Source organism: Vipera ursinii, assembly GCF_947247035.1.
Source record: "Vipera ursinii genome assembly, chromosome: 1".
NCBI lineage: Eukaryota > Metazoa > Chordata > Lepidosauria > Squamata > Viperidae > Vipera > Vipera ursinii.
The window spans coordinates 236273300-236301242 of record NC_139512.1 but is presented as its reverse complement, the minus strand read 5'-3'; the positions used below and the strand labels follow the sequence as shown (position 1 = coordinate 236301242).

The window sequence follows — 27943 nt, the reverse complement described above, 5'->3', positions numbered from 1 at the left end:
AGGCTGAAGAATAGCTTTTATCCACGGGCTGTTAGGCTTTTGAACGGGAAATAATTTTATAAACTTTATGCATAAGTGACTTGTGAGGCCGGTGTGTTGTGCAATTAGCTCACATGGTGTAATAAGATGGAAGGTTTGTATCACTGTAAGTTGGGGGTGGGGGCATGAAGGGAGGCTCAGCCAATCTCAATTGTCAATGATTGTACTTTGACAATAAAGGTTCATTCATTCATTCATCTCAGGTTTTCACCAGTTATATCACTATTAACCATCCCCCACCATGCATCAGATATTCTTCCGCTTTTTTACATTCTTTAGAAAAATAATTTCCCTTCATATATATAGGCAACTGTTTTACTAACTTTGCTTAAAGAAAAACAATCATTGTTAACAGTGGAATAATTGCACATCGGGAATGGTTTTACCTCCTTATTTTATCAATTCCTCTTTATGTTTTATTTATCATTCTTTGCTTTTCTTCGGTTAAAAAAAAGAGATTGTCAAAAGCACTTAGTAAACTCTAATGTAACTGGAAGGATTTGAACTTATCTTTCTACACCAACACTCCGTCACACTGTCCCGACTGCCTAGTAAATAATTATAAATATTCCATGTGATCTTCTGTCTGGAAAGATAAGGCCTTTGTCCACTTCAACAGAACAGGACATTTTATAATATTTACTAGAACAGGAATTAATTTGTATTTTGGCAGAACTATATTTCTGCAAAAGACAATGGAAAAAGATGAAAAGTGTTCCTCTATAGTAGTTAGTTGCCTTTATACTTTATCTCAGAATGGTATCCTCTAATTTTAACAATTTAACTACTCTGCCTCATTCTTAGCATTTCAGTAAAGTATCAGACTTGGCACTATGCTTTTTCTTTTGTAAATCTATATATTATTGCTTCTTTTACTGCTCTGTTTTTGACGCATGCAGCAATTGAAAGAAGCCAGTGCAAAGATAGAGATTTATCTCATTTAATCCTGTCTTTTGATTTTTGATTGGAACCCACTGTTGATTAAAAAATTGACAGCTATATAAATGTTTTAAATAAACATCTTTTCTAAACAAAAAGTGGTAATGCAAAAATGACGTTTGTGGAAAAGTATGCATTTGCTATTTTGCATTTGCTATTTATTCTAGGAAATACTTATCATCGTCTAGAATAAACTTTTTTTATGATTATAATTTCTGCACCTTATGTCTTTTGTGAATATGTTAGAAATACAATATTTCATACACAAGCTTTAAAGAACCATCCGAGTTGCTGAGCACGTCTGTAAATGAAAAAATGCCTTTGGACTACACAGAATCCTGTAAAATACAGTATATCCAAGTCCATCTTAGGATTCGCTCCTTCCGATGCGATCTGAAGACTTATTTGTTCGGACAAGCCGGCCTGGCCTGATGGGGGATGGGTTGGGATTTTATTGTTGTTTTAAATATATTTACTTATTGTTTTAGCTTGGGCATTTTGTTTAATTCTTTTTTAACTTTTGTATCTTTGTACTTTTATATGTTTGCCCTGTTCACCGCCCTGAGTCCTTCGGGAGAAGGGCGGTATACAAATAAAATTATTATTATTATTATCTTCTATTTTGTTAAAAAAACCTTTTTTCAATAAGTATTTAATTTCTAGCAATCAGGGATAGGTGCCGCCACCTACTGAAACTACGGGCCAATTCCCTCTCTGCCTCTCTTTGACTTTCCACTTCTACTTCTGCCCCATGAATGCTCACGGGATCAACCCATTTATTAGCATTGCAGGTAGGGACACCCTTCGCGGTTTCCACGGCCGATTGCGGAATCCGCAAATCCCGCCCCCCCCCCACCTTTCCTTTGACCAAGCAGAAGACGGAATGCCAGTACTAAAGATGGCCGAGTACGGGAAGCGGGCCAGGAAGAAAAGCCGGCCGGTGGAGCTGAATCCTGAGACGAGTCATATTTCTGCCCGCTTGCAGGTCACGTGCTAGAGATCACGTGCCGGCTCCTGGGACTTTGTTTTTCTAGCCCGGGAGACGAGGGGGACCAGCCGGCGGGGTTCTCTGGAATCCGGAGCAAGGCGATATGCGGACTTCGAAGCCAGAAGAGGCAGAAGACGAGGAGGACCGTGCTCCGCTTTTACTGTCCAACTCTCAACCCGGCGCCAAAGAGGGTAAGAATCGCCCCTGAAGGAGTCTCTTTTCGCCTCTTAACTTGGTGGCACTGAAGAAAGATCCGTGTTCTGGTGGGCGCCTGGTCACTAAGAAAACCACAGTAACCACAGCTTAACCCTCCAAAAATGAATCCCGCTGGATTCAGCGGTGCTAACTCCTGAGTCATTCAGGGAACACGTTGCTATCGGAGCAGAGGCACCAAAAGTGGTGGACGACCCGAATTTGAGACACCTGATATTTAGGCAGATGTAGTGAAAGGAAATGTGGGGTGGAAAAGCTCTGTGAGATGTTAGCAAGACAGGCCCACTTCCATCTTCCCCTATTGGGAATGGTCACTAATTCTGTTTAAAAAAAATAGCATAGTTTTGCCTGCAGGTCAGGATGCTTTGTGCCATGATCAGTGGCGTGGGGGGTGCAGGGGGGACCGGCCACACCGGGCGCAACATCTGGGGGGGCGCGCTCGCACTCGCAGCTCTCTGCCCCTGCCTGGCTCACTCACTCTCTCACTGCAGTGCTGGCTGTGCGAATCTGATCTGAGCCACCGAGTCGCCGCGCACTGTGGAGGGGGGGGTGCCATGCGTGCGGTGCGGGTTAAGGGGCGCAAATTACTTGCCTTGCCCCGGGTGCTGACAACCCACGCTACGCCACTGGCCATGATACATTTTCCCATCAGTTTAATTCGTTAATAGAAGAAGCTGCCTTACATCTCACTGTTGGGTCACTCTAGTTATTGTCTGGTTACTTCCATACATGGCTTCTCTTATAATTTCCATGTAAAGAATAAATGATTGCAATGTTTTCCCACATGCGGGGCATAATTTGGTAAGGATTCAGAAGACATAACTTCTGTTGCTGGGAAATGCCCAATTTATTTCAACACAAATATTTCGAGACATGTTCATGGTGAACTAAATATAAGTATACACACACAACACATAAACTACATATAATAAAGAAGAACTCATATTACTTAAGGCTACATAGAATGTGGAATAAAATACGGTTTACTTTTATTTGCTACCTTGTAATTTAACTTGCATTTCCAAATCTATTATAATTTGTAGATCTATAGCCAAAGAGAGGGCTCAAAAGTTGCACATAAAGATAAAATGAGACCAGAATGGGGAGGCCAAGTGCACACCAAGGAAACAAGTGACTCATATAAACCATCTGGCTTTGCTGGATCATCAAATAAATCAGGTAGCATCAAACTAATTTAGGTGTGTTGTCCAAATTCATTCATTGTGGATAATGTTTTAACACCCCCACTTACATTAATTAGTGCCAACATTTTTATGACTATAATCAAAACTTCCACACATCACATTCAGTTAAAAGACAAACTGGTAAGATTGTTCTCAATCACTGTCTCTAGCCTAGGGCCTAAAGGAAAATTATGTGTGAGTTTTTTTAAATATCTCTACCTTTTAAAAAATCTAAAAATATATATTTAGAAGAAGTAAAAAGTCTAATTTTCTGTTTTCAAATTGGGAGGTAAAAATGGTTACTGCAATTTTAACCAAATGGATTACTGCCATAATATAAAATTATAGCATAACTGTTTACTATTAAATGGGTGAAAAAATGGCATTCAAACTAAAAATAATAGTGAACATGTGCTCAGTATGATGGAATTATAAAAGACACAAACATTCTGGGACTGTTTTTCTATTGATAGTAGAAATATGTTCACATGATAGAGCTTTAAAATCCTTTCATAAATAATAGCAATTAATTTCAGTTGTTATACCAAAAATAACATAGGAAATTGTTATTCTGGGCAAATCACTTCTAGTAGATTTTCTTATGACCTTAATTTGCATATTAAATTAATGTTAACATGTTCTTTATACCAAGCAATGGAAAAGTATGTAAACATATACAGGTACTCTCCTAACTTTATCTCAAGCACATAATAAAAAAGAAAACATATTAGTTATTAAATTTTTATCCCATCAGAGATAAAATGAGGACCCAGATTGTAAACCGCCCTGAGTCCTTCGGGAATAGGGCGGTATAGAAATTTAAATAAATAAATCAAGCAAGCAAGCTGACTTTGGGGGGGCCCGAAAGCCCTAATAAGCAGGTATATACATAGAATGAAGACTATTGCTAAGCACATTGATTTGTGCTTTAGATTGTAAGCCACCCTGAGTTTTCGGAGAAGGGCGGGATATAAATGGGATTTTTTAAAAAAAATTCAAATACTAATTCTGAAGATGGCAACAAATTAAATCCAATTTTCTCAACAGACAGTTGAAATTTATGTAGTGAAAATCTTGAAGGATACCTTTGTCAAAGTTATTTAGAAGTATTTATACTTTAGTTTGAAATAATGTGAAGGAATGAAAGTAAGAATACCTTCAAAAATATAAATCTCGGCTAAGGGAAAAGAGAATTATCCATTATTGTTGGATAATCATTACATTTTCTAGTAACTATCTGCATTAGTTTTCTTAGAATACCGTAGTTTCCGGCATATAAGACGACTTTTTAACCCATGAAAATCTTCTCAAAAGTCAGGGGTTGTCTGCTGAAACTTTAGGGACAGGGCTGGCTGGAAAACCTGGAGCGGATCTTCCATTTAGTCTGTGCAGGGAAAGCGGGACCAATTGGAGTAGAAGCTGCAGTGTGATTTTTTACAGGCTGGGGTCTGGGCGTCTTTCCTTCTAAAGTTGAAGAGCAGCTGTAGGCAGGTGGGGAATGCAAGAGCAACTTGAAAGGCAGGTGGGGAATGCCTAGCCAGAGCAGCTGCTTAGCTCTAAGGACACATTTGACTCAGGAACTGGGCGGGCTGGCTGGCTGGAAAACCTGGAGCGGATCTCCCATTTGGTCTTTTTTTTTTATCCCATTTATATCCCGCCCTTCTCCGAAGACTCAGGGTGGCTTATAATTTAAAGCACAAATCAATGTGCTTAGCAATAGCCTTCATTCTTTGTATATGCCTGCTTATTAGAGCTTTCACCCCCCCCACAAGCAGCATTATTACAAAGTCAGCTTATTGCTCCCAACAATCTGAGTCCTCATTTTACCTACCTCGGAAGGATGGAAGGCTGACTCAACCTTGAGCCTGGTGGGATGAGAACCTGCACTAATTGCAGGCAGCTGGTGTTACTTAAGGCTCTGCGCAGGGAAAGCTTTAGAGTGAATTAGGAAAAGTGAATTAGGAAAATAGGAAACGGTTGCTGGAATTGGGTATGTGTAGTTTAACGAAGAGAAGGGTGAGGGGTGACATGATAGCAGTGATCCAATATCTCAGGGGCTGCCACAAAGAAGAGGGAGCCAAGCTATTCTCCAAAGCACCTGAAAGCAGGACAAGAAGCAATGGATGGAAACTAGTCAAGGAGAGAAGCAACCTAGAACTAAGGAGAAACTTCCTGACAGTTAGAACAATTAACCAGTGGAACAACCTGCCTCCAGAAGTGGTGAATGCTCCAACACTGGAAGTTTTTAAGAAGAGACTGGACAGCCATTTGTCTGAAATGGTATAGGGTTTCCTGCCTTAGCAGGGGGTTGGACTAGATGACTTCCAAGGTCCCTTCCAAATTATTATTATTATTATTATTATTATTATTATTATTATTATTATTATTATTAAAGTTTAATCCACTTGCACGGTTTTATGTTTACATGTTTGATGACAAACAGCCTTATGTTTATAAGTGACAGTTTTCCTACTAAGTACCTGCATGTCATAAGCATTTGAATTAAAATTACCATATTAAAATCAAATGTGATGTTTTTTTAATTTTTATTTGGTGTGCGTTGGAAGAGGGGTAGTCTTATACGGTGAGTATAGCCCAAACCCTATAATTTAACAGGAAATGTAGGGGGTCGTCTTATACGCCCAGTCGTCTTATATGCCGGAAAATACGGTAGCTTAATTGTTCCTGTAGCAGCTATTATTAAAATAATAAACTTGATCATTATTTTGGCATTCACCTAGGACCTGTTTTTAAAATTATCTGGGATAGCAAACAAAGTTTTACCATGATTGTTAAAGTGAAAATTCCAGTAACTATTGAGAAAAATGGGTTGATTCATCCTATTTGAGTCTAGAAATTACTAAAGGTAAAATATTACCACTCAAGACTGAGATAGAATACCTTTAGAAGTCAGTAGTCTGTGGAAATATCTGTGATTGGTTTACTAAAGAGTGATAAGTTTCTTCAGGATAGTTTCTTCTTAGAAGATTACTCTTGCTGAGAAACTAATGATAAGATACTTCAGGATAATTAATGTTCTTAAAAGGTCACTCTTGCTGGGAAACTAGTGTTTATCAGAATTCCAAAACATGATGAGAAGTTCTAATACATAAGCTTATTGGCTTTGCCAGTAACCGAACTTTTGAGAATTTACTATATTTCTGCTTCTCCATTCTGTATAACTAATAAATGTAATTCATCAGATTAATCATTAAGGAATAACAGGTTGTAACCTGCTAACTCCATTGAACGACTAAGTGATTGAATGCAGAGATAATAATCTTCACATTTTCCCCCCATATTGTACAAAGGAAATCCAACAACAAAAATAGGTTGAATGCAGTGAAAATTATTGCTTTACAGAATTACCTTCAATATTTCATCAGGTTTTCAGCTAAAATTTGTTTTGAAATTATTGCATAGGTCAATAATTTCATCATTTGTTGGAGTTGAAAAACATATTTCCTCCCATTTTTGCTAAAGTTCTTTTGGAGGAAGATTAACAAATATCCATGTTCGGCTAGTGTTCTTAGTTTGCATTCTAAATGTTAGCTTGCTTTTCTCTGCAATTGTGAATTAAATATTTGCTAGTTATATCTGAATAGTCCTGGGTATACAGATTGAAATCTGTTTTGCAGTTCCGTTGTTTTTTTTTCCTTCCTTGCCCTTTTTTATTTAACGTTTGGCGAAAATCCTTATATTTCAGTTAATTTGTAGAACTTTCTTCTATTCTTAATTTTTGAGTTTATTTTTACTTTTTTCACCTGGATTTGCTATATTGCCATTTAAATACAAGAATGGCACATTCCTTTTTCTTCTTGTTCTGTAATTTTTTTATATTGAAAGGCAAGTAGTCAAATTGAAAAAGATGAATCTGAAATTGCTTTTTTTGTAAGAAATACACATTCCTCCTAAACATCTATTTTGAAAACATAAGGTTTTTTTAGTTCATATTAAAAAGTTTGTACCATTCAGGGCTTGAGTGGGGTGCATAGAGAATGAATAATTATTTAATTTTCTCCTTTAAAGAGGTAATTTTAACAAATTATTTTTTGTGCAAAGCCTCTCCTTCAGGTCAAGCTCAATTTCTGATAACTTCCTGTCTGTGCATTTTTCTGCCAAAAGTAGAGAAAGATGTTATTCTACGACCTGAAAGACTTTTGAAGTATTCCTTACCAAAGATGGTGATAAGATGGACCATTTAAAAATGTAATAAATTGTAAAATAGAGATATGACATTCACAGGAGCATGGTCTGAAAAAGTTATGTATCTATATAACTTACTTTGATTTTAGATGTAAAGGAGGATACCAGAATATAATCAAACAAATGCAGCATCCATATTCAAAAGAAGGCAAAATTCATTTATGAAGGCAGGTTGAATGGATCACCAATCACCCTTTACATTAAATGTGCACATATAATCTTGCAAAGTATTGCAAATCTGAGAATATACCGGTAATTGAGGACTGGGAGTTTTGATGTACATGATTGATTTTATCTCTGGAGCAACTTTGTGAGGCACACTGAAGTATTTCTCAGACAACTCACCCCAAAAGCATCCTTGGCTAAGTGTGGAATTGAATCTCCTGCGTCAATGGTTCTAGACCAAAAGCCTAGCAATTAGCTAGGGCAGCAAATTAGCTCAAATTGCTTACTTTGCTTTTGTCCAATAGCAGACAGTTAAACCACATGGCAAACTTCTTTCAAAACTAAGTGGAATTTCAAAATTTGTTTATGGTTATGTGGTTTGGAGGTATAAAAGAAAAAAGCTTAAAGAAAAAAGTTTAAAATAAAGAGGTAATACCTTAGGATATTTGAATGTCAAACAATATGTTTTATGTATAATTAAACATAGCAATACAATGGAAATAGTGCTTATCACAGAAAACTAATTTAAAATACAAAGTCACAATTTAGCGATTGAGAGCACTAGCTTCTAATTACAGTGAACTTATTTTCAGTCAAAGTGTTCTGGACTAAACTTAAAAATGAAAAGTATTAAATGTTCTGTTCTTAACAACTAGTCTTTGCTTAACAAAGCTAACTGGGAACAGAAACTGTTGTCAAGCAACATGGTTGTAAGTAGAAAAGCCATATACCTGTGCTGTTTAGCAGCAGCAATTCCAGCAGCAATCATTTAGCTAGGGCAGGGGTCAGTAACCTTGGCTCTTTTATGACTCAGGAATTCTGGAAGTTGAAGTCCACAGTCATAAAAGAGCCAAGGTTGCCTACCCCTAGCAAGGGCCACAGAAATCCTTGCAATTTCCTGCAAGTTTCCCCATTGATTTTGCTTGTGGCAACTTGGCAGGAAAGGTTGCCAATCATGATCATGTGACCATGGGATGCTGCAAGAGCCATAGATATAAGGACCAGTTGTAACTACCTCTTGTTCATCACCGTCATAAGTTTGAATAGTCACTGAGTGATCATTAAATGAGGACCACCTGTACTTATCAGGAAATAAGTTTCATCCCAGCTTAGTTTTTGAATTAAATATTTACTGAGCATAATTGTTTTAAAAGTTGTCAGCAAATTAGCCCCAAAATTATATTAAAGATTTATAACTAGTGGTGAAATTTAGTATTTTATGAATGATTAAATTAGCAACTAGGCAGATTCTTATGGTTTGTGCACATCCCTCATTCAAATCTGTGAAGCTCTCCCATGGATGATTTAGGATTACTTGCTGTCAATCAGCTAACACAAGAATACAATTGTGTACTTTTAGAAGAATGACAGGATAAATATGTTCGTACAAAATGTATACATAGAATTTTCTTTACTAGCTTACCCTGGTACTAGCACTGCAGTGTAGTTGCAGTATTTATCATAATGTACTTGATTTATTTTTGAGCTTCTAAAGCATTTGCTTGGTTGCTATTGGACACCGAATTCTGGGACTTTGATCTCCCTGATGAAGTAGTTTTTATATCTTTCAGACTGCTGTTTCACTCTGTTTATCTAGTCCACAAGCCACAGTTAACTCTTGAGTTAACAGCTTATTAAACAATGTAGTCTTATGAGTCACCATAGATGATTGTCATTTTTATACAAGACAAGATGTAAAAAAAGCATTACAATTAGTGCATTTTAAAAAAAAAAAAATCCACCGAAATATGTGTCTTTCTCCTTTTCACTCTAAAACTTCATTTCATAGTTTTTAACAGCAAAAATTATACTGATAGAACTTTATATGTGTGTGTGGATTGGCGCTGGCAAAATAAAAGCAAGTTCCTTTTCTTTCCATGCCTGTGTAACCCATGAGATTGTCGTTGATTTGTTCACACACTAGCAAATAACGGCTTGTGATGGATAGATCATTGTTGTTGTTGTTAGCTGCGAAGTCGTGTCTGACCCATCGCGACCCCATGGACAATGTTCCTCCAGGCCTTCCTGTCCTCTACCATCGAAGATAGATCGTTACGAAGTTGTAAATAGAGCTAAGAAATGTAGATTGATTTAGCTTTAGTACAAAGTAAATGTCTATTTTGTGGGTGTGTACCTGCGCACACATCCGCATAGGAAACGATAGAGAATCAAAAGGAATGTTTTTTAAATCTAGAAGGAAATTGCTGGAAAAAAAATGCAGCTGTTCAACAGGATATTCCACACCCAGCAGAGAAGTAGAACTGGGAGGGGGGGAAATGTAAGTGTAATCGGAGAAAACAGCAGTGGATTCAGGTTAGCGTCACTAATGAACAGCAACAGTGCCATTAGCATTAAAAAGTGTTACGTAATTAGCGTTTTATATGGGAACAGCAAGATCTTATCTGTGAAGAATATGCTATGTCTAGTTTAGACTGCTTGAAAAAATAAACAACAGCTTCCTCAAACGAAGAAGTTGAGGAAGTTTCTGTTCTGTTCCGATTCTGGAGCATTTCAAGAAATCGGCACAACAGTAACTAGTAAATGATAAAATATGAATATGAAAACAAGATTGGTTGCAAAAACGGAAACTTCCTTAGATGTAAGAGGTAAGAAATTATTTTTGAAGGGTTATTTATATTAAGTGGTAGAGGTCAAAATCCCAAAATGAAAAAAAAAGCATTTTGCTAGCTAATTTTTTTCCCAGAGAAAAATAGTATTTTCTTTGTTTTAGTTTAAAACAAGGTGATGATGAATATGGTAGAGTATATTTGTATATTAGGGCAGTAAGTGCTGTGTTGAGACATATATATCTTCTCAAAAAGGAAGACTGTTCTTCATGTTTTTTTAAAATTGTAATAATTTATATTCCTTATTTCCTGTTTATCCCAGTTGGACCCATCCTTGAATAATTGTACTAGAATAACAATAGACTTTATAATATACTTGATTTCAGTTTTGTAAGAATAATATACAGAACATGAAGTTTATAAAAGTTATTATTTGATTGTATTTATTAGACCTTATGTCTAATGTTGACTAGACATGGCATCAAATTTATGTTCTATTCATTTAGTTTTGTTTTACCTAAAACAAAACTAGGAAGGCTATTGCTAATATTGTGTAATGAATTTTTTAAAATCCAAAGCCCTTTGATTCCTTGTAAAATGAAACCTGCATCTATATGATTTTAATCTTGAATGCATTGACTTAACGTTCAAGGTTTTAGTTATTTATAAAGGCAAATTCTTTTTTTAAGGCAGGAAGGATTAGAGAAAAAGCAATTACTACTGTGTATGAATAATCATTACACTTTCTAAAATAGCTCAAGTAGTAAATGGGTAGCAACTAATATCATGGTACCACAAATTGAGGTGGGGAGCTACAGATTTCTAGCATAAATTCTGCCAAAAATTGCTACTGGAAAGGGTATGCTTAGTCTGAATCTTCCTGAAGAAGCTCTTCTAAGGAGTTTGCTGTTTCAATAATTTTAATCTTTGTAAGCCACCCAGGGTCACTTATGTGAAAAGGAAGGCTATATAAATCAATCCAACAAGCAAATACAATGTATAAGCTAGCTGCAGCTTTTATACTGCTAATGAATACATTTTTAAGAGGCAGCTGTAAATTCAGCTTAACTTTCAGTTCTTAGTGTTGCAGTTTGCATTCCTTCTTGTCATCAATCATCACTAGGAATAATTGCATCATGTCATCTGAGAGGGGTCAAGCAGAGGTCTTTCAACACTTTGAGTCTATGGATAGTAAAATATGATCTCTGGGGAGACAGGAGCCCAGTTATCTAATCTTGTATTTTATATTTTAGAATTCATGTCATATAGAATGCCTTATTTTAATTGTGATGCTTCTGACACCTGAATAAACAAAGGAGCCAACCTATCTCCAATACACTATGTTTGATAAAATTAAAAGCTTCACCAGGAGCTTTCCCTATCCTGATGTATTTAGCTTCTTGCATACCTGATAGCAGAAGCCAGGCCTACAGCTGTATCTGCTATTGGTGACCTTGCTGTCTCTAATTTGGAGGCCTTGATTTTAACCAAGGGAAACTTTGCTGATAAAAACATGCTCATATTAGTAGTCTGGAGATGAGATGGAGACAGGTGTAGAATTGTATCCAAAAGTTTATCATAGTGAATCTAGCATCAGCTCTCCTACCCTCTTTTGTCCCATGAGGATCTATCATAATAATTTACCTCTGTTGATTAAGTCTGTTTTATTGTGAATCAATTGCTTACTCCCATGTACAGTTTTATTTAATCCACTACTAGGGCTCTTTGATGGAGATAAATGGAGCAGAAAATGCTTAATGTCTTGCTTCTTGTGGGAATAGGCTAATCCTAATGGTGTTGTATTTGGTTAAATATTACAGCTGACCAGGACTATAAGGTTTTGCCTTTGGGAGGAAATGCTGTTAACAATTACATGTTTTCTTTTTCTTTTAGTGCCATTATGGTGTTCTGCTCGCCTCAGTTTAGCAATGTGGGCCTTCTTTGGATTCTTCCTCTTGTATGCACTTCGTGTGAATTTAAGTGTTGCCCTCGTGGACATGATACAACCAAATATAAGCTTGAACAAGAACATCACCTCAAATGTGTGTCCAGAGCATTCTTCCACTTCAAAAGTTCCTCTTAACACTACGGTAATTTTAACAAGTTTATTTTTGAGAATGTGAGTTGTACCTACAGTAAATTGTTAAGATCTGTAATAGATGGCTCGAATGCCAATAGGCTTCTCCAAGTTCTTATTAACTAGAATATTTGTTGTCCTTTCTCAAGAAGAATGTCTTATGTCATATGTTGGTTCCTCAATCTTCCAAAAGATGCATTGTTATGTGAAAAACCTGGAAAGATGTTCTGCTGTTGTAACTAAGTTCAATAAATAATAATAATAACTAATCTATACATTTCTAACTGGAATGTAATCCTGTAAATATAATCAGGGAGTAAGGGGTCAAGGAATCCAAAGGAACTCAAGTCAGAGAAATTTGTATAGTATTGCATTGTATGTCAAGTTTTGGTTTTGAATAAGTCCCCCTTATGAAATGTGTGCTATACATAGGGAGTGTAGTGTCTTACTGACTTGGGAAGCTAACAACATATGAAACTTAACATTATCTTATACAGATTTATGATACACTGCAATTATGATGCTTAATAGACTATCCCTTATCTTAGCATGATATATGTCAGGCTCCACTAATACCCTGGGTCAGGGACAGAGAACAGATATATCAGTGATCAGATTTAATATAAGAGACTTATTTTATTTTTGTGCCTTTAACAGTGCTCTTTGGACTGCTAACAAAAGTATGCAATGTCTTATATTTTCAAGCGTGGTAACATAATCAGTTGAATGCATTGATAAAAATGGAAGACAAAGAAGAAAAGGATTTCAAAACAAAGTATATATTATTTACATTATTTAAAAACAATTCTATAGAACTTTCTCTTTGGCATATTGTAATAATTAAATTAGTAAAGGTAAAGGTAAAAGTTCCCCTGCACATGTGTGCTAGTCGTTTCCGACTCTAGGGGCCGGTGCTCATCACCAAACAGTACCAAAAAAAAAAGGTTTTTTGTCGTGGGTATACTTTGTAAGAAGCTTTTTTTCATGTGTCATACTAATGAGCACGGAGATCACTGTTACAGAAAATGGGATTTGTTAACCAGGCTGTAACAGGAAGCAAATTCCACAAATGCTCATGTGGGAAAACACAATACTTTCTTTCTTTCTTTCTTTCTTTCTTTCTTTCTTTCTTTCTTTCTTTCTTTCTTTCTTTCTCTTTCTTTCTTTCTTTCTTTCTTTTTTTTTTTTGCTCTTATGATGTATAAAATATTGACCAGACCTGCCTGCCTCTTCCTCTTTTCTTTTTAGGGAAAAAGCTATCCTTGGGATGCTGAAATGCAAGGCTGGATCCTTGGGTCCTTTTTCTATGGCTACATCATTACTCAAGTTCCTGGGGGATATCTGGCACGCCAATTTGGGGCAAAGCTGCTGCTGGGCTTTGGCATCTTGGGTACTGCTGTTTTCACCTTGTTCACACCGTTAGCAGCAGATTTAGGAGCTGGATTCCTCATAGCCGTCAGGGTTTTGGAAGGTCTGGGCGAGGTAATCTCTTGCTTTTCCTTTGATGTTGGCTAAACAATGGGAAAGAAGGGGAAATGCCAAGTGAATAAATGACCACCACTCTTCATAGTTTTCTGACATGAGTGGCTCCTGGCTCCTCACTCTCTTAGTCTTGTCACAGAACTTGTAACATCTTGGACTTGACGGTTTCCTCTTTTCCCTCAGTTCTCCTGTGTTTCACATGAAAATTATGTGAAACACATTGTGAAAATAATGTGTTTTTTGTGAGTGCAACTGTATCAAGTGTATTGTATAAAGTGTATTGTATAAAGTGTAAAGCGCCATCTTTGTGAAAAATCATAGATATAAAGAGTGGTACACCGTACTGTACAAAAGTAATCCAACCCCCTCCAGTCCTGCTGCCTCATAGTGGTTAGAAGGTGGTCCTGGGAGTGATGAGCAAAGAATGCCAAGAACATAAATCCCCAAAGCGAAGGCACAAAGGTCATCCCAGTTACTCAACTAAAGTGAGCAGTCTGTAGTCTGTATCAGGCAACAATGATATAAGATGTCAAACACAAAAGGTCACTTTAGTGATACTGGCAAAGGCATCATTCCATACTGCTGGGAGAAGCAGTGGTAAACCATTCTTGTCTGTTACCATGAATCCACATGGGGATAGGCAGTGGCGTAGCGTGGGTTGTCAGCACCCGGGGCAAGCACCCGGCCGCTGCACTGTCCCTCCCCCAGATAGTCCCTTGCTCTCTCTCCGCACCGCACCGCACGCCTGGCACCCCCCCTCCACAGTGGGTGGCGACCCGGCGGCTCGGATCGGATTCGCACAGCCAGCACTGCAGTGAGAGAGAGTGAGTGAGCCAGGCAGGGGCAGAGAGCTGCGAGCGCGCCCCCCCAGATGTTGCGCCCGGTGCAGCCGGCCCCCCCTGCACCCCCCACGCTACGCCACTGGGGATAGGCAATATAAAATTGTTCTGGAGAAGATTTTCTCTTTAACAAAATGGTTACTAAGAGTTGACACCAACTTGATGGCGCGTAATCAGGAAATCCAAATCCTCAGTGGAATTCTGCATTTAATGCCATTTTCTTTTTTTGGCAAATTTCAGCTTCATCCGTGCCTTACAGGATTCAATGGAGGGCTTTCTTTTCCCCCACAGCTAATCATTTTCAAGGCAGCTCTCAGTATTTTGGATCACATTTAATCATTAAATCAGATTCCTAATGTAAAATTATGCCCAGAGTTACCTTGTACGGGAGATGGGTGGCATAAAAATTTAATAAATAAAATAACAAATACATCCACTCATAGGAGTATCAGCAAAGTAAAACATTGAAGAGTTGGCCAGAATAAAATATTGTTTAGTGTTCTTGAGAGGCATACAAAGCAACAGCTGTTGTAAGAATAGACTCTGCTCATAGAATTCATCACCCTAGTGAACAACCAAAGATTGGAAGCTGATCATAAAATGGCTTATCCCTTTGCATCTTTGGATGCCTTTTCATCTTAAACATTATCACCCTAGTGAACAACCAAAGATTGGAAGCCGATCATAAAACGGCTTATCCCTTTGCATCTTTGGATGCCTTTTCATCTTAAACATTATTGCTTATTCATTTTCATTTTAAATTCTGCATTACTTTTGCTGGGCAATCTAGCTTAATTTAAGAATAAGGTGTTTTTTTTATAAAGTTTCACTTCCTGATTGCATTACATCATGCTTCATTACATATCAATATTTTTGGTCACGATTGAATATTTTGGTGGCTAAGACTTGGTAAAAATTGAGCATTCAGTATAATTATCCACAAAACATTTTCATCTGAAGGACTATGATGGGCAAGAAATTAGTTCTGCTTAATTGATCTTCAGGTAATGTGCATGTGCTGAAAACAACAGCTTCAAACCAATACTTTCCCAGGATTTATTGAAGAGAAGCATTTCATTAAAATAAAATATTTTACCAATGAATGCTATCTTGTTTTTGTAATATAGATATATATTAAAAGTAAAGGTAAAGGTTCCCCCGCACATGCGTGCTAGTCGTTTCCAACTCTAGGGGCCGGTGCTCATCTCTGTTTCAAAGCCGAAGAGCCAGCGCTTGTCCGAGGACGTCTCCGTGGTCATGTGGCCGGCATGACTAGATGCCAAAGGCGCACAGAACGCTGTTACCTTCCCACCGTAGTGGTCCCTATTTTTCTACTTGTATTTTTAAGTGCTTTCGAACTGCTAGGTTGGCAGAAAGATATATATTACACATATATATTTCATGTATATATTACATTATAAGCAAATATATTTTCCAGGGTGTAACGTTTCCAGCCATGCATGCCATGTGGTCTAATTGGGCTCCTCCATTAGAACGCAGTAAACTCCTTAGTATTTCATATGCAGGTAAGATTTCATGAATATTTTTAGATTTGACCATGGTTGACTGTGGGGTGGCCCCAAGAACTTGCAGAGCTATGAATTTCCTCCCTTCCCTCATCTTGTATTCTTCCTGGTACTCGTAACCATGGCTCACTGTAATGCAAGCCTTATCCTTAACTCAGATGTTATTTTAGACACACTTGATAAATAATTTGTTTACTAAGATACATGCTGTCAGCATTTTTAAAAAAATCTTTAATTTGTAGGTGCACAGCTAGGAACAGTTGTCTCACTTCCCTTGTCTGGTATAATATGCTATTATGTAGATTGGAGTTACGTATTCTATATATTTGGTAAGTAGTCTCATTGCACATATAATTCTTTGATTAAGGCTTTTTGTGTTTAATTCTAGAATAGTGCTGCTACTTAAACTATTGTATTATATTGTACAGATGCTTTATTTTTTCATATCTTAGGAGGTTTTGATTGCTTTTATTAATTTTTTTCTGTCAGGGAAATGCAAGAATGCAAACTGTAGAGAAATTTGATGATTCCAAGTTGGGCTTGTATTTTTCTTAATAGTTCAGCCTTTGTGTAATAATCCTATTTTCTAAACATTTCCCTTTGTGTCTGTGTGTGTATCTGCCTGTATGTATGGTTCTCCTCTCCCAGCTGCTAGCATTTTACATTTAACACCTTTAGCCATGCTGGAGCCAACAGATCTAAAAGTTAATATGTTAAGTACTATGTGTTATGCGCTAACAATCGATTTTGATAAAGTTGGGACACATTGACACAAACTTGTAAACATCACACATAAAACAATACTGTTGAAATGCCCTGTAACTTTTCAAGGTTTTTTTCTGGCAAAGGATTATTATGAGGCTCTTATATTCACATGCAGATAATTTTTAGTTAAGTCTACTCTAGCCATAGACATTTTTTGCTGCCTTCAACTTAAACACAGGCACTTTCGTTCACTTTAAGGTGCCTTAGGTGTATTGTGGTTCCTCTTCTGGATATGTATGGTTAGTGATACACCTGAAGCTCACAAGACAATTTCCTCTGCTGAAAAAGAATATATTCTGTCTACCCTTTCACAACAGGTATGAACTATCAGCAAACAGTTACCATCCAGGTTAAGTGCAATATAATGTATAAATATTCACTGTATATAAAAAAGGGAAAAGTAGTCCTTAAATATGCTTTTAATCATGCTAATTTTTTTAAAAAAATTAAAACTAAGGGTTAACCCTTAACTAAGGGTTCCATTCATCTTCCAAAACAAATTCTCCAGACCTATGATTTTCATTTTAAGTTAGTACAAACAAACTATAGTGAAATGGTGATAGATATTCTCCAATGAAAAAGATGTAGACTCAGTAAAATATAATACCTGATCATATAGCCCATTTTTTTATATTGTATCTCTGTCAAAAATTTGTTATGTCAGAATTAATCCTTCATAATGCTGAATAACATTCTTTAAAAATTAAATTCCTTGAGATCTAAAGGTTTTTAATGTCAATATGAATTTATTTCCTTCCATTTAGCTTTCTACCCAAAAATCTGTGCCTTGGAAAGCCATATTGAAATCTGTTCCATTGTGGGCCATTGTTGTTGCACACTTTTCTTATAATTGGACATTCTACACTCTCCTTACCCTGCTGCCTACATACATGAAGGAGATTTTGAGATTTGATGTGCAGGAGGTAAGCCACCCTATGCATTCCAATTTTACAAAGATTAACTTTAATCCTAAAGTGGTACAACCATGAACCTAGATCCAGGAGGCTTTATAAACTATTAGTCTGTGATAATTCAGTTAATATCTAGACTGGATGAGAATTTGATTCCCAAACTTAGGCCCATTCTTGCATTTCTGTCTATGTTTCTATTCAACAGAAGTTCAGGTTTTTATAAGAATCAAAGTATTACAAAATCTTCCTAGGATATGGCTATGCTTAAATTACTGTATGTGTACTCCTGGAAAATTCATTCTAGTTATCAAATCAGAGATTTGGGGCAAATTGTTTTAGTATAATTACAGTGCAATTTTAAAAATATCTTTTTTAATTAACTTTTTCCGTGCTTTTTTATGTTATGGAAACAGTGGGGCAATTGTTGATTTTTGAGTAAAGGCTTTCACATTTTACATACAAAATTAATAAGTGGACATTATGGACTCTGTTAGTGGGTCTTTTCACAAGTAATCATGTCTTCTGGGTGGACTATTCCAAAAGGAACAAAAATTGAGAGAATGTTGGCTTCCCATGGACTGCCTGATGCATATTTGTATTTCTTCAGAAGATTATGTACTTAATAAGTACAAGGAAAGAATATAAGTGACAGGACTGAGCAGTTTAAAAGCTTTGTCCAATTATCATATAATCAGAGCTTCGAATCTATTTTTTTTCTTTTTATATAGTCTGCATGATGGGATTTTTTTTTTTTTTGCTGCAGTACCTTAAATCTAAAAGAGCTGTTGAACTAATATTTGCCCCTCCCCCAGTAAAATAAACCAAATGAGGAAATGGTAATATTCATTCTAATTCAGAGTCATGAAAAAAGCTTTGTCTTACATTTGTAATGTGTCTCCGATGAAACAGGTGCTACTTTTTGGCCACATATTTAAAATTCATTACTATATTTGTATTTCCATTATTTACCATTAAAAAGGGTTATGTAATTTTTAAATAATGTCTTTATTCTCAAAGGTTTAGGCAATTTCAACAATTGTCTGGAAACTCCATATTCATATAATGTACATACAAAAGCTATCATATATATATATATATATATATATATATATATATATATATATATATATATATATATATATATGGATTAGTATCAAAAAAGAGTCACAGAAAGCTGTATGCTAATTACTGGTCACCTTCCCTGTATTATTTACAAATATTATTTCTGTTCATGCTTATCTTTAAATATGCAATCATCTCGTTTGAAGGGGAAAGCAAGTACAAAACACACTTGCATTATAACTTTACTCAGAATATATATAGGTATATATATCTATGATCATATCTAAAAATATGATACATCGCTCATGCTAATATTATAAATCATATCTAGAATCTGATAAATTGTTCAAATTATTTTAAGTATCATTTTCCCTCTCTGCAGAATGGATTCTTATCCGCACTTCCTTATTTTGGCTGCTGGATATGTATAATTGTGTGTGGTCAGTTTGCGGACTACTTACGGGAAAAGAAAAATATGTCAACAGTCTGTGTTCGCAAAACATTTACAGCAATAGGTAAGAAAAGCATTTGTTTTTAATGTAGCCTATAGCTCATGTAGAATGAAAGTGAATTGGTTTGATACGTTAAGTAAGCATTAATACAACATGTAATAATTTTAAATATATATATTCGTTTCCAGACAGAATCCACGGCATTTCTTACACAAGATGAGACTTTCTAATTAAAGTACACTGTTTGGTCAGAAGGACCCTGCTCCTTCCTGGATTGGCCCGATATATCTTGCATATGTGTTGAAGGTCACAACCTACGAGGACTATATGAATCTTGTATAAACATAATTCTTAAAATAAGATTGTCCTACAGTAATTATATATATTAATTTCAGGTGTGAACAACCAGACCCATACATGCAGAATGCAAGCTAACTACTTTATTCTGTTCTGCCTATAATACAGGAATCTCCCCAGTCTGGCAGCCTACTCTTGGGAACAATTAGACAAGGCTCCAAGAAACCTGGGTGAGGAGTAGTGTCCTAGCTCTTTTGCATTTGCACAGTGATTCCAGGCCAACTCTCTGTGTGAACCCCCCTTCCTGCCAGGCTGGTGCTTCCCAACATCTAACAACGACAAGGATCACCCTGACATTTTTAGGAACATTTTTTTGAAGGGGAAAGCATATGCCAAACATGCTGGCATTACAACTTTCTCAAAATGATAGAAAGCTACCTTATGCCGATTCAGACTTTAGCCCACCTGATAAATGTCATAAGACATAGTAGATTCTGTAGTATTAACTAGAAATGAGCTTTCCTGATGTTCAGACAAGCATCTTTTCTAGGGCTACTTAGAAATACCAGTGTGCTTCTGCTACTTATGCTTGCTTGTTTAAGTAAAGCTACCATGCTCTTGCTTCCCTCTGAATCTTTTGTCCTTGATAACTTAATACCTTGAAACAAACTGAAATAACAATGCATAAATTAATTTTGAGATTAGTAGATAAAGGAATTGGTATCATCTTTTTATTCACAATTCTTTCACTGTTTCCCACATTCACCTTTGCTGCCTTGTCTTAAAATAAGTATTCTGGGTTTTTTAAACTGATCCAGTTGATTTTTAAAATAGATTCAGTATGTTGTTTTTAACAAAGCTGCAGCAACAGCTAGGATGTTGCTATAAAACATGAAACCTGAATTTTATACTTTGTTTTGTACACTAGATGGCAATAGAAAGCAGGATAATTACATTTTCTAATTTATTTTTTAATTTTTTATCCTAGCAAAATAGTAATAACTATCCAATCTCAAAGTGTCACAGAGCACACAAATTAATATAATCTTAGCTTGCATTAAAAAACAATTGCTGACTTCTTTAAAGTTGTATAGACAAATATTTAGCAACAAGGACAATTGAACCTCCAAGATAGTCTAGCAGGAATTTTGATGCACTTTTTATATATAATATGGCTAGTAGAAAGCAAGCCATTAAAAACAGTTTCATGTTACTCCAGCAAACACCATCATTTTGAATTAATTTAAATATTTTAGTAACAATGTTACATTTCTACCATGTAATATACTGAACTGTCCATGAAATGCCACTGAATTGGGGGTGCATTCTTATACAGGTAGCCTCTTCGATGTACAACCATAATTGAGCCTGAAATTGTGTTTTGTACATTGTACCAGACATTAAGTGGATCACTACGTGACTGCACTTAATTTTATGACTTTTGCAACTGTCATAAAGCAAACTCTGTGGTCGTAAAGCAAATCCATTACCCACAATGGGCAGATTTTTCCAGAAGCTGGAAATAAACTCTAGTTTCTGACAAAAAAATAAATTAAATTGAGACCGTGGAATATTGGAATATTGAAAACAGCCATAAATATGAGCTAGTTGCCAAGCACCCAAAATATAATCATGTGATAAGGTAGAGGCGGGCCCAGCCATTAGAACTTTGAATCAAGGTCATAAGTAGTTCTGGGGAGGTCCGTCAAAACTTTGAATAAAGTGACCAGTCATAAATCAAGGTAGCTTACCTTTGTAAACTGTCTTATATCCAGATCAATGCCTGTTGAATTAGACCGACAGTGATATGCCAGGATTTCAGGAGAATATATATATAGCTACTGGGAATTTATGGGGGGAAAAAAGGAATTCAACTTTTCTACGCAGTGCATATGTTCTACTATCATAATTACAAATACCTTCACCTTGTGTGCCCACACTGTTCTACCTGCTTTCTTCTAAAATCTGTTTTTGATTGCATCCTAATGTCTACATGATACTAATCCCCTATGTCTCCAACATACTGACTTTCTTGTGCTGATAATACTGTAGTGGGTTCTTTGAGCTTGGATGGATCAAAGGAGAATATACCTGTTTCAGGTTACAAATTCCAAAGAATATGTGTTGCCATTCTTGTTCCCTGACAATATACTATGGTACTGAGGAGTTATTGACCTATTTTAGACAATGTTATCGCTTTATTTAGGGATGAAGGGTGAAATCACGCTCAGTTATCCTCTGTTGCAGGTCAAGAGCTGAAAACTAAAGCTACTTTTATAAAATAAACAAAAATCAAAACTACACTAAAACATCAAGAAAAAGAATAAATAGAAAGTGTTTGTATAAATGTTCTATTTTTTTTATTTAATTAAGGAATGGTTGGGCCTGCAGTATTCCTCATGGCGGCTGGATTTATAGGTTGCAACTATGAAATGGCAGTTGTATTTTTAACCATATCAACAACACTTGGAGGGTTTTCCACGTCAGGTTACAGTATCAACCACTTGGATATTGCACCATCGTAAGTTTTTTGAAGGCTTTTTATAGCTTTTGATTAAGTTTTTTACTAGCTGTTACGTTTTCCTGAAACAGATAATCTCATTATACTACGTATGAGGCAGAGAATTCAATGAAGAATGCTTTTAGAAATTGAAGATTATTGCAAACTATGTTATTTCCTTAAGACATTCACACAAGTTGAATTTTTATTGTCATCAACATTGGGCATGTTCTTCAAAACTGATACAAATATCACAGGGCAACTGTAGATTGCTTTCTGGTGGATATTTCTTAGTGATGGAACAAAAAATATTTTCCTCAATGTTTTCGTTGATTTTTCATTAAGCATAAAGATAAGTGTAGAAGACTGGAAGAGTGGCAAAGAAGATAGCATCAGAAATCTTTCAAAATAATTTTGAAACAATTAGAGAGATATTACAGTGCTTGTGACAGAAGCTAGTTTCTCTACAAATGCTGCTCCCATTTTAGGCATGTTTGTCAAAACCAAACATAAAAAGCAAATCTTGGGCTCTCTTTCTGGTGTCCTCAATCAGAAGAAACTTTAATAAATTTTCAAGTAATAATTGCTGGATAGTTTGCAGTTGGCTCCCATCTATTGGACAGAAAACCACCACCAGGCATGTACCTGTAAGAGACAGATTTTAGTGTGGCCATGTTGTATAAATCTACCATTGAAAACTCCATTTGGGGAGTATTCTTTGTTGCCAAAGTGAATGAAAGAAATACGGTATAGAGAAATTGGGCGCCCAGGCCCGGGGGAGGATTTCTTTGTTATGAACAGAAAGTATTCTCTCCTCAACATAGTCCCTCCAACCTTCTCACTGTAATAGCCGCCAGACATGGCTCCTTTCCCTTGCCACTACTGCCATCTGGAGCTGGCGAACAGATGGGTACAGCTATTAGTCCTCCATGCCACTTGTCACATTTCTCATAATGATAGCAACTTCCTGTATCATCATCATGCTCCTCCAATCCATTTGGGCTGTGTGTGTTTGTGTGTTGGAGGGAGGGCATTTGTAGTTTTGATTCCCTCTTTATACACACCTGGGGTCATTCAATTCCCTAGAACAGGGGTAGGCAACCTCGGCTCTATTATGACTCATGGACTTCAACTCCCAGAATTCCTGAGTCAGCCGAGGTTGCCTACCCCTGCCCTAGAACATTGGACATGTTTTATTTTCTGGAGGGTGGCAAATACATTTGATACATCTTCTGCAGTCACTGCAAATCCAATTTCAAGCAATAACCACATCAAAATTTAATGCTTAAATTATTGTTAATCCATTGCAACAAAAACCATACAGATTCTTATGGCACCTTTAAGAAGTGTCATAAGCTTTCCTAAATCCTATTTCTTCTAATACATGCAATTGATTGGCTATTTTAAATTATAATTTAGTTACTTTCCCCATTATGTTCAGTCATTACAATGCTAATAACTAGTTATAAAATTTTATTTATCTCATAGATTCCCACATCTTAAATATATCGAGTAAAGGGAAACCCTTTCTGAGAGAATATAAAAATGGATCGTACAAGATTATCTAGAAGATAGCTGCATTTAGATACCAATACATAGTAATTTACACCAACTGGCAGCCCTTTGTTTCATATATTTCCCAGAAGGACAATTTTTTTGTGTGTATGGAGATTCTCTTGTAATTGGCATAGTTGTTGCAAAGAACCCATTGTAGACATTATACAACTAAGAAATTTCTTAATGGAAGGAATATCTTACTTTTTTGGGGGGGGAATGCTACACTGAGCTGTTTTGAGACAGACTTTGTGGTTAACATTTGCTGAGTGCATACCGTAGGTATCTACTGTATATGTCTATTTATTAAATAACAATACTGTTGGAAAGTATAGTTTATCTTAGCTGTCAAGTCTGAGCTGAAATGAAGTTGGAGGGAGACCATTTAATTTGCAGCGAGAATCCCTTTGCTAATATCTGAGAAGCTTGGACACATGAGAAGCGTCTCTAATCCTTTGCAGACAAGTGGATGAATCATGTGTGAAATTCTTTCTAGTCTCCCGTTTCAATCTGTCAGGAGGGCTTTGGATGCCAAAATGCTTGGACTGCTGTTGAAAAAAAAATCCGTTCTGGAAGTACACATATAATGTAATCTGATTCTGAAGGGGCAGGAAAAGAATTGCAAAATTGAGAATTGGAAAGTTCCAAGGACTAATCCTTGTTTTCCCTTATTAACTTAGCTATGCTGGCATCCTCCTTGGAATCACAAATACATTTGGCACTATTCCAGGAATGGTGGGACCACTTGTTGCTAAGGCTTTGACTCACAATGTAAGTCACACTTATTTTATTTTTAGAAATTTTTTTAAAAAACAGGCTTGTGTACTATTATTAGTTGAATAATAATGCATTTCCCTGCTAAACTCAGAATGCTGACCTGATTTATTCTTGGTAAGAAATCATCACAAAATGCTAAGATTGTAGGCCGGACTGAGAAGTTAGAAAAGCATCCCAGAAAAGGGCACTATTAAAACACACTTTGTTACTTAAGAAAAATCACACCAATCTAAATAATACTCATGAGTGTTTCTTGAATTACATATTAATAAATAAATGCAATTATGTATTTTCCTTAATATTATATTTATTGATAGATCTGTAAAAATATATCCTTTAGCAAAGAATTTTTGTTCCGAGATTCCCCAATACAAATCTCTTATTTCAAAATAATTCTTCTCACACAGCAGTGCAAATAACTCCCAAACTCGGCAACCAAGTCAAGTAAATGTAAACTAAAATTAGGATATAATTGGGAGGTAACACAGCACAAGAAAGGAAACATGAATTCAAAATATTAATTAAGAAAGTATATAGGCCAGACCTCTGAAGAATGTTTCTTATATATTCACAATAATGTTTTGTCATTTTTTTAAAAAGGCCATATAGCTAGAAGTTTGTAACTTTGACTAAGCAGCTTCAGAAATTTCTTTTTCTCAATATAATTCTGGAGGAATGTCAGTTATATTTCAGTGTGTAATAAGCATCTTTAGAAACTAGAGCTAAAGTTCTAACTTCGACTGTAGCTTATGTGTGCAGTAAGAACCACATATACAAATTATAATTATAGCTCTTTTGTTCTTTTTAATAGTAGTCATGCAAATAAAATAAATAAATCTGTTACTTTCAAGTATCACTTTTCCAGCTCTCTAAAATAATGCTTTAAATCAGAAATAAATGGTACTTTTCAATATGAGCTCATTTAAATCTTAACTGAATTCTTATTTTCCATTTCCACACATTGCAGTGGTATCTAAGTCAGTAAAGTGATGTTACTTAAACTTGGTACTTGTTCCTGAACAAGATTGGGAGTGCGATATCTACACTTTTTTTCTAAGAGAAATTATTGAATCTTCACATTCTCCTTTCCTTCTGACTTCTTGCTATTTAATTATGCCTGTGGTTGCAATTCAGCAAGGCAGAGTAGAATCTGCCTAAGTCAAATAGTAGCCATAACATATCTGTCAATGCTGCTAACATCTAATGTTATTGCTTGACAAGGGATGAAGAAGTAGCTATTTCATATGTTAAACTTGTGTATTGCTTTAAGACTTGTGTATTGCTTTAGTTTAAAGTTGGGAGGAGGGAAGAGTAGGAATGCATTTTCAAGGCTATTTGTCTCTCTAAAGAAGATAAGGCTTTGGCCGTTCTTCTAACAGAAGGGAAACTGATTCTTTAAATTAATTGGAGAATATGATTAATGACAAAATTAGAACGGTGGAGAATTGTGTTTTAATATATTGTGCAAGGGGCAGAGATTTCAGATTCCAGCTTTTTTCGAGCAAGCATTTGCCGGTGTATTAGGCTAATAAAGGACTTTTAAGATAAACAATGCCTCAGAGTCACTTGAAAAGCCCATACGTCGGGAACTTGACACTAACATGGAATTAAAATAATTATTAATTAGTGCTAGCTCTCTTTATCCATATGCTTAGAAAGTTCTAATATACCTAGTGCATAGTGCAACTGCTGTAGTTAGTTTGTTAACAGAGATCTTGTAATAGGTGGAAGCAAATTTCTTGGCTATAACGTCTGCTGTACACTGGTAGAATACCACTGAATTTTATTTAACAATGAGAATTAAAACGCCTCAGCTATATCAATATTCACACAATTCTTTACACATTTTGTTATTCCAGTTATGAATTACTGGAAACTTGCAAGCAAAGCACTGAAGGGTTAGCCCAAAGTATTCAATTGTCTGTGTAGTTTTTCCCCAATCTAACTTTTACCAAGTTCCTTTCTTTCTTTAGTTACCATCTGTAGGTTTTTCTCGTTTCTTCTTGGCTGTATTCACTAGTGATTCATATTTATGTTTACTACTATTTTTCTGTGCTTTGCTCAACCTCATTTCTAGGATTCCTTTTCAAACTGCAGTGTTTTAATCCTGGCCAAACTGACTAGTCCACTTTTCTCATGGAAGGTGGGCAAACTTTTTTTTTTTAAGATAGAGTTTTCAAAAATTCTTTCACAGTTGAAATAATGGCACTGAATATCAAGGTAGAAGCAGAAAGGCCCCACTTTCATTATTAACTACAGTGGAGATAGAATGGTGGGATATCACATAAATTACGGTAAGATACAAAACTGTCAGTTTAACAGCAAGAGACTGTAGGCCACAAGTATGCAAGAGGGGAGTTTGTGTCATGATGTCACTATGAACCTGTGGTCATTTTGACACAATCTCGGATTGCCTCACATGCGTATATCAAAGCTGAATTTTCACTCAACCATGCAGTTCAATGGATAATTTTAAACCACATGCTTTATTCCTCTTTAATTCAACTCTCAAGGTTGATGAAATAAAACAATAGGAAAGAGAACAATAGAGCTCTTTGGAGGGAAGTTACGAGTGTGAATAATTGTATTTAGATATAAGAGTCTGGCACAAATACTTAGTTAATTCAGTTGTAATAATCATTAAACTATAAATCTCCCTCTTATTAAGAAAGTTGAAAATTGCTGAGCTGTTAACTGAGTTAATTACATCTAATATCGAGAAAGAATAATGAAAATGATAAAACAAAAGAGTTGCAAGAGGATACAGAATGAATAACATAATGGAAAGCATTTTTCTCACTCTTGAGCATCATCCTGCTGTACTGATTTATCCTTTGTATTCCTCTTTTACCAGAACACTATAGAAGAATGGCGGAACGTGTTTTATATTGCTTCTGCCCTTAACTTATTTGGAGCTCTTTTCTTTGCATTGTTCAGCAGTGGAGAAGTGCAAAACTGGGCACTCAATGGTTACAACATACATAGGAACTAAAGGAATACTGGAGAGAATGACAAAGCATTAAAATTACATCACTCGGAATGCCTTTTATAAGGATCTCTGTTAAACTAACCGAGTTCCTTTCCTGGAAGACATTTTACATTTCTAATATGCTGGTTTTTGTATTGAACTGGGATCTAATCCAACAGACTTATACTTTCATTTGATAAATATATGAAGATGTGCCATATTTTAATCTGTTATCTACTTTTTAAATATTTATGAAATCAATGGAATATGAGTGATTGTTAAAATGCCAGTAAGTAGTAATTAAGGGATAATGTATAAAAAGAAGAAATGCAGAATGTTTTTTGTGTTGCCTTAAGAGTTAGAATTACTATTTTACCTGTATTTTTCATGTGTTAATTTAAACAAATGGAAATTAAATGTTCTTTTAAAATA

At 35.9% G+C, this 27943-nt stretch overlaps 1 protein-coding gene across 3 annotated transcripts; it reads left to right on the top strand.

Moving 5' to 3' along the window:
• Window positions 1–1974: 1974 nt before the first annotated feature.
• SLC17A5 (solute carrier family 17 member 5) lies at window positions 1975–27943 on the top strand. 3 transcript variants are annotated; one of them, XM_083377431.1, is made up of 11 exons: window positions 1975–2157; window positions 12195–12391; window positions 13627–13860; window positions 16138–16225; window positions 16468–16554; window positions 17189–17307; window positions 17755–17913; window positions 19346–19478; window positions 22086–22233; window positions 24447–24537; window positions 27398–27943. In XM_083377431.1, the coding sequence occupies exons 1-11, from the start codon at window positions 2070–2072 to the stop codon at window positions 27533–27535; spliced, it is 1482 nt and encodes a 493-aa protein (XP_083233557.1). In that variant the 5' UTR covers window positions 1975–2069; the 3' UTR covers window positions 27536–27943. The 3 variants fall into 3 exon arrangements, with proteins under 3 accessions (XP_083233557.1, XP_083233559.1, XP_083233558.1); XM_083377432.1 differs by lacking the exon at window positions 1975–2157 and adding an exon at window positions 10113–10340; XM_083377433.1 differs by lacking the exon at window positions 16468–16554.